Source organism: Lates calcarifer, linkage group LG24 (assembly GCF_001640805.2).
Source record: "Lates calcarifer isolate ASB-BC8 linkage group LG24, TLL_Latcal_v3, whole genome shotgun sequence".
NCBI classification, from domain to species: Eukaryota; Metazoa; Chordata; class Actinopteri; family Centropomidae; genus Lates; species Lates calcarifer.
The window spans coordinates 14,702,074-14,709,088 of NC_066856.1; the positions used below are offsets into that span (position 1 = coordinate 14,702,074).

The window sequence follows — 7,015 nt, forward strand, 5'->3', positions numbered from 1 at the left end:
TGCAAGTCTTCAAGACTGGACAGGTATTTACTATAATAACAAGGACAAAATGATCAGATTTTAAGGGCTGTAGATTCCTGTTTCATTATAGCGCTATGTTTCCTTTCAGTAAGAAAACTATTGTTAGGTTTTGCTTTCTGTTTGCAGGCACAGACTGAATCACTATCATCTACACCATCACTGTGCAGGTTGCAGCACTGAAGGCTCCATGAATTTTTCCTTTTTCTGACATTTTTTAGACTAAACAACCAGCTGATTACCTTAAATAATAACTGACAAATTAACTGATAGAGAAAACAATTGTTAGCTGCACTCCTTGTCCCTTCTTTCATGACTGTACTGATTGATTGTGTCTTTCTGTTACACTGTAGGCGAGGCAGTAGCTATTGTAGTTTCCCCAGCCGGGTATTATTTTGCATAATTACAACCACAAAACATCACAAATCCGTCTAAGCTCACGCTTTCATCCACCATTCTTTATTTGTAATTTCTCTTTTTAAACGCACTTTCTTCTTCTTTCCTTTTATTTTGTTTGAGTAAGAAATATGACATATAAATGAACTTATCTTGCCTTGAGTTGCATACACATTTCGATGTGTGGTTGTGGTTTACTTCACATAACTAGCTGTCCTTTAACCGCTGAATTAGCAGTGCAGTTATTGGGTCCAATGTTGTGATTAGGTGTAATATTACAGGCAAGTAGACTGAGGTGAATCTATCTAAATAATGGATTTAAATACTATCCGCCCTCCATGGAAAATAATTTGTTTTTCTAAATAAAATCTCTGCACTTCACTGTACAAACTGTGTCAATCAGAGGTGGGAGAACCAGTTTGACTGAGACAAAAAAAAGAAAAAAGAAAATCAAACCTCTCCTGAGCACCTTCAGTCTCCACTTATCAGAGGAAATGATGCCAGATCCGGTCTCAAAGCTTCTCCCTGTGTCTCCAGGCACTCTGAAACACAGTAACACAAGAAACATCCAGAGCCGATAAACACAATGACCACAACACATGAACCTTGTGGTTATGATCGCTATCCTCCGCACAGCGTCCCACAGCGAGGGAAAGGAGAGACGGGAGGGAAAGGATGAAGGAGTGAGTACAGAGGAAGGGAGAGAGGGTGTAATTTCAGTTTGGGGATTTTCTTCACTTCCTCTGGAATTAAATTGATAACAAGAGGAATTTATATCTCCTTTTCCTCTCCTTCCATGTCTCCTGCTCTTTGCTCTCCTCCATTTGTCCACTCAACTATTGATTTATTTTCTGCTCTGAAGCCTTAAGCAGTGGACATTTATGTGCCCGCTACCATTAGTAAACCACACAGCCCACAGAGAGCTTGAGACTCAATCCCACTTAGTCTTAAAAGAGTTAATAATAAAACTGCTGTAACACAATTCATCTTAAACTAACTTAAAGTTCAATTTCAATATTCTCTAAGTTACATCTGTTAGCATGTGTAATGTACTGTATAACAGATTAGACCAAATTAATCCTGAAGAGTATGTCAACACAAAGTTAGTAACATATATATATATATATTCAGACACTTTGTCTATAACAGTCATCCCAACAGCAGTTATTTGCCTTTTTCTAAATAAAAATGAAGTAATACTGCTTTTATTTTCTGTACCTGTGAATGCTTAAAAAAAAGACTGTCAGTTTGTTTTCTTGTACACAGATCTTGCCCTCAATAAGGCTACATGTTGCTGTTTTCCTTGAAAGAGACCCAATCATTTATCATCAATATGTTATATTAAAAATGACAAGAAATTCAAACTAATATGTCCAGCGTCAACAATGAAACTTTGATCTCAGTAAATAATCAGTGTGCTTCTTCACTGAAAAGTGCACTTTCCTTTATTTGATTATCTTTATTTGAAGACTCTAAAAAGTGGAAATCAAATCCTGGAATTAGATCTACTGTGTATTAACCTGGATTAGAGTTTACAATCACAACTACTTTACAATTTTGAGTACATAGTTTAAGACAATAATGTGACAAATAAATATATTTGTTGAAGTTGAATTTTCGCACAAGAAGCTGCACAAAGTGATGAGGGTGATTATCCTTTAGTGATTACATTTTTCCCTGGTCTATATTAAAACAGTAGCGACTCACATGTCCACACTGAAAGAGTTTTAATAGTTAGATCCCTTTTTAGTTTGATTTGCACTTCACAACTGTGTTTTCTTTTTTTTAAAGGATAAACTTAAAAAATTGTGAACCTGTCCTTTAACTCACAAGTAGTAAGATGTCTGACAAAATCTAAACTGATCATTTTAAATAAATTGACTTTATCAGGATTGTAGTGGATCAAACATCACTAATGAATATCTTTTTTTCAGCTGATTAAAAATAGCACAGCCTACTTTGTCAAAGGGCTGCAGGCTGTTACATTTGTCATTTAAAGCTTCTCCAGAACTCTATTTTTTAATGAACTGACCCAGTAACCCCGATAAACAGCTTCATTAACCCACGGCACAGCACTGTACAGCCATTTATACTGTTACAGCCTCGCTCAACCCAAACAGACTTTCACTTTCTTTAATGTAATCTCCGTTAACAATCTCTCTTTATGTTCACCTTCACGATTTGACCCACCTGGCTGCAGTCCAATCCTGGTTCACTTTGCGCAGCAGAGGGCGCTCCAAGCCCGTCCAATCTCCCCCCTTACCCTCCCCGCTACAGCAGAGGAGAGCTCCTCCATCCAAGCTGCGGTACCCATCTGATTCCTTTAATTGCTTCCTTCCTGTAGTTAATTGGTGCCAATCTGTCCAGCCTCAAAACCGAGCCACATTACACGGTCGGGACGAACTGTTCGACTATTTCTTAGCGTGTTTGCATAATACATTTCAACAGCTTCACAACCCCACAAACTGTAATTATTTAATGCGTCCGCTCAGTTGAAATCACCTGTTTCAGCCAGTTCAGAGCTGTCAGTGGCTGCAGATAGATGGAGGTAAGCTGCTGCACCTGTGAGCTTCGAAATGCATTATGGTGGAAACGCTGCAAACCTGGCAACATCACTTATTTATAGCATTTCTGCAAACCTCCTCACATCTGTGGATAAAAAGCAAGGTTGTTGTTTTTTGTTGTTGTTTTTTTTAAGCAGGTAAATTAATTCACTTTTATCCTGTAAATCTCACTAGAGGATGAATAACGTCGAGAGTAGGAAACGAAACTAAATTTTCAAGTCAGCTGTGGTTTGTTTGGTGATATCTTAGGGCGGGAAAGTAATAAAATAACTCAACCTAATTATCTGTCACTACTACTTACGTTAGTGTTTTTCGCATGTCTCCCGTCAATGGCATCTCTACTCTACTATGACCCCTCCCACTTATCTTGTACCGAAATAGACCCGGAGTAAAAAAAAACTAAATATATTATTTAGCGACTAAAAATCCAAGTGAACGCGTGAGTTTGAGTGTGGTTTACTTATTGCGGTTTTGTGAGAGTTGTTTTCGGCGATAAAAGCGGGAAATAAATGTTGGGTGTGTTGCATTTTTCAAGGCCGGCGAGCGTTTCGCGGGAAAACGAGCGGAAGGATACAGCGGGAAGTGCTGCGGTGTATATATTGCAGCTGGCGGAGGCCTCAGCTGTGATTCTCACGCCGCTGGTGACAGACTGCGCGTCGTCCTCATCGGGTCGCTGGTGCAGCCTCTCAACTCTTTCCTACTCATGCATGCTTCACACAGCTTCACTGAAACCGACCGCGACGCTTCCACCGAAGGATTTAATGCTACTTTCGCACTGGAATAACTTTCCTGCTCTTTTTCGCGCATTTTGGCTCGATTCCCCCCCGTCGTCTTCGGCCGATAATTTTAAATCTGAAAGGTAAGAGGGGGAGGGAGTGGGTTTGTAGAGCTTGCACGTCACCTTCCCACAACACTTTAGTGAAAAATGATTAGTTTATCATCAGTAGCAGTTTAGTGAAGATGAGGTTTCCACTCTTGCACATTGATTTACCTCCACTTTTTCCCAGTTAAGCACCTGCTGCTGCAGCACTGGTGCATGCATGCAAGGCGTGCAAACAGGGTCGAGTGTTTTGGAGTGACCATGTGATGTTGCTTACACTGACTGCTGCAGGATCACTGCCAAGCAGCCGCTCTCTTGTTTTGAACCTGCAGACCTCTACAAACAATTACTAATCACTCTTTTATTTCCCACCCTCTCCAACCAGCTTCACAATAAGGACAGAAACATCAAACGCACCATGCCGCTGAATTCAAGTTTAGCGAGTAAAAACTATGACTATGACTACGACTCTCTCCAACCCTATTTCTACTTTGACAACGAGGAGGAGGATTTCTACCCTCAGCAGCTTCAGCCTCCGGCACCGAGCGAAGACATCTGGAAGAAATTTGAACTGCTGCCGACCCCTCCCCTCTCCCCGAGCCGCCGGCCGTCCCTGTCAAGCCTCTTCCCCTCCACGGCGGATCAGCTGGAGATGGTGACCTGAGTTCCTCGGCGACGACGTGGTCAACCAGAGCATCATCTGCGACGCCGACTACTCCCAGACCTTTCTCAAGTCCATTATCATCCAGGACTGCATGTGGAGCGGCTTCTCCGCCGCCGCCAAGCTGGAGAAGGTGGTCTCCGAGCGGCTCGCCTCCCTGCACGCCGCCAGGAAGGAGTCGGCGGTGGGTGACGGCAGCGCGGAGCCCACCGCTCCCGCCTCCGCCGCCGCTGCTGCTGCAGCGTGGAGGCTGAACAGCAGCTACCTGCAAGACCTGAACACATCCGCTTCGGAGTGCATTGATCCATCAGTGGTTTTCCCGTATCCCATCGCAGAGACGCCCAAACAGAGCGCAGGGACGCCGCCTACTAAGGATTTGGGACTGGACACGCCACCAAACAGCGGCAGCAGCAGCAGCAGTTGTAGTGACTCAGGTAAGTTGTGAATATGCGCTCAACATGGAGTCACACCCCTCTGTGTAATTAGGAATCTCCCTCTGCTGAGTCTGCACGGGCTGTGCATCAAACAGAGATTATGGCAGCCACTGTTCTGACTGAAATGAGGCCAGCTCTTGTTTTAATTCATGTGATTTGCAGTTCCAGGCAGAGAGAGTTAGAGACGTGCTGCCATGTCATGTTGTAGACTGCTGTTAAGATTAGCTGGAGGGTACGGCTGCCTGTTAAGCAGCTGATGTGGAAGGGGGAGTGGGAAATGGATTGCAGAGATTGCACCCCCCTCCCTCCCCTGCTGTGGCACGCCTTGATGCAAAAGCAAGAGTGTGATTGTTTTGTTTTTTTTGTGTTGTGTTGCAGAAGATGAGGATGGAGATGATGATGATGAGGAGGAGGAAGAGGAGGAGATCGATGTTGTCACAGTGGAGAAGAGGCAGGCAGTGAAACGCTGTGACCCCAGCCCGCTGGAGACCAGGCATCCCAGCCCGCTTGTGCTGAAGAGGTGCCACGTCTCCACCCACCAGCACAATTATGCCGCCCATCCATCCATGAGGCACGAGCAGCCGGCTGTCAAGAGGCTGAAGCTGGAGAGCAGCAGCAGCAGCAGCGGTGGAGGAGGAGGTGGCGGCAGCCACGGCCACAGCAGGGTCCTCAAACAGATCAGCAGCAACCGCAAGTGTTTGAGCCCCCGGACGTCTGACACAGAGGACTATGACAAGAGAAGGACTCATAACGTACTGGAGCGCCAGAGGAGGAACGAGCTCAAGTTGAGCTTCTTCGCCCTGCGGGATGAGATCCCAGAGGTTGCCAACAACGAGAAGGCGGCCAAAGTGGTGATCCTGAAGAAGGCTACAGAGTGCATTTACAGCATGCAGACGGACGAACAGAGACTCCTCTCACTCAAAGAGCAGCTGAGGAGGAAAAGTGAACTTCTAAAGCAGAGACTCGCACAGCTGCAGGGTTCTCGTGCTTAAAGTTTGAATCAAGACTTTTTGGCCTTTTGTTTTTTATGCAAGTTCAAGACTTAGGGTGTACAGTTGTTGTTGCATGCAAATGCAAAATGGATTAAGTTGTTTGGAATCTTGTTTGATTTCAATGTTAAAACTGCCTCAATTGAAGTTAAGGGTGGGTTAAATATTTAAAAGTTTATTTTTATTAATAAAATATTAAAAATTGGGCGATCCCAATGGGGGCCCAAACTAAAATATAAATTTTTATGTTTTGTATATAATTAATATTTCCTAAGAAAATGTATTTTTGGATCTCAATTGTCTGGATGTTCAGACCCACTGTTTGGTTTTTTTCCATTATGTTCATAGATTCTTTTTGAAATATAAAAAAATGTTTCTTCTTGAATTTGTGTCCTTGTTCTTGCAGTGCATAAACACACACACACACACATCCCATCACAGCTCCCACTACAAGTAGACATACATGTGTGGGGGGTACATGTTGGAGGTAAAGTGTGGGTTTAACAACGGGGGTGGGGGAGACTAAACACATACATGCAGGCATAATTTGTACAAAGTCAGTGGACTAATGGTTCTCAGATGAGCACAGCAACCCCCCACTGACTACTTAAGGTAAAATATGAAGTGCTATAGAGGCTAAATGAACTAATATTTTCACCTGAAGCTGCCGTTTTAATGCAATCCTTGTGCATGGTCATAAAGAAGACAAGGTAAGGTTAGACTATGACCCTTAGTTTATGTGCACAAACATCTAAACTGCCACTGTAGCTCTTTTAACTTTAACTACAGCTTGTTAACAAAGGAACTCCACCATAACTGAAAGTAAACAACTTTCAGGAAAGGACTGTTGTGGACAAAAGAGGGAGCTCAGCTGACCAAATGTACCATAAACACTTGAAAAACATCAGTTCACACACACAGCCAGTTTCTCACGTTCTTCTTGAACGTTCAGAGCTACAGGAAGCTGGAGTAAAATTCCTTGTATGGTTAAACACACTTTGCCCATTGAGTGGCTTCTGATTCTTGTCATGTCTCACATTTACAGCTTTACAGTTGCAGTTGCATCCATTAATGCAGATACGTTGCCTGTGCAGACCTCTAACACAGTAAAATGTGAATTATATTCATGATAA

At 43.2% G+C, this 7,015-nt stretch overlaps 2 protein-coding genes across 2 annotated transcripts in view; one reads left to right on the plus strand and one right to left on the minus strand.

Moving 5' to 3' along the window:
• ankha (ANKH inorganic pyrophosphate transport regulator a) overlaps positions 1-7,015 on the minus strand; it is a 104,325-nt gene that overhangs the window by 18,024 nt on the left and 79,286 nt on the right. Inside the window, exon 2 of the mRNA XM_018693670.2 lies at positions 871-956. The gene's annotated coding sequence lies outside the window, so the exon portion shown is untranslated. The remainder of the gene's footprint in view (positions 1-870; positions 957-7,015) is intronic.
• myca (MYC proto-oncogene, bHLH transcription factor a) lies at positions 3,591-6,267 on the plus strand. Its single transcript, XM_051066916.1, is given in 4 exon segments — positions 3,591-3,837; positions 4,184-4,459; positions 4,461-4,893; positions 5,272-6,267. Coding segments are annotated over 3 exon segments (1,290 nt in total). The 5' UTR covers positions 3,591-3,837; positions 4,184-4,216; the 3' UTR covers positions 5,886-6,267.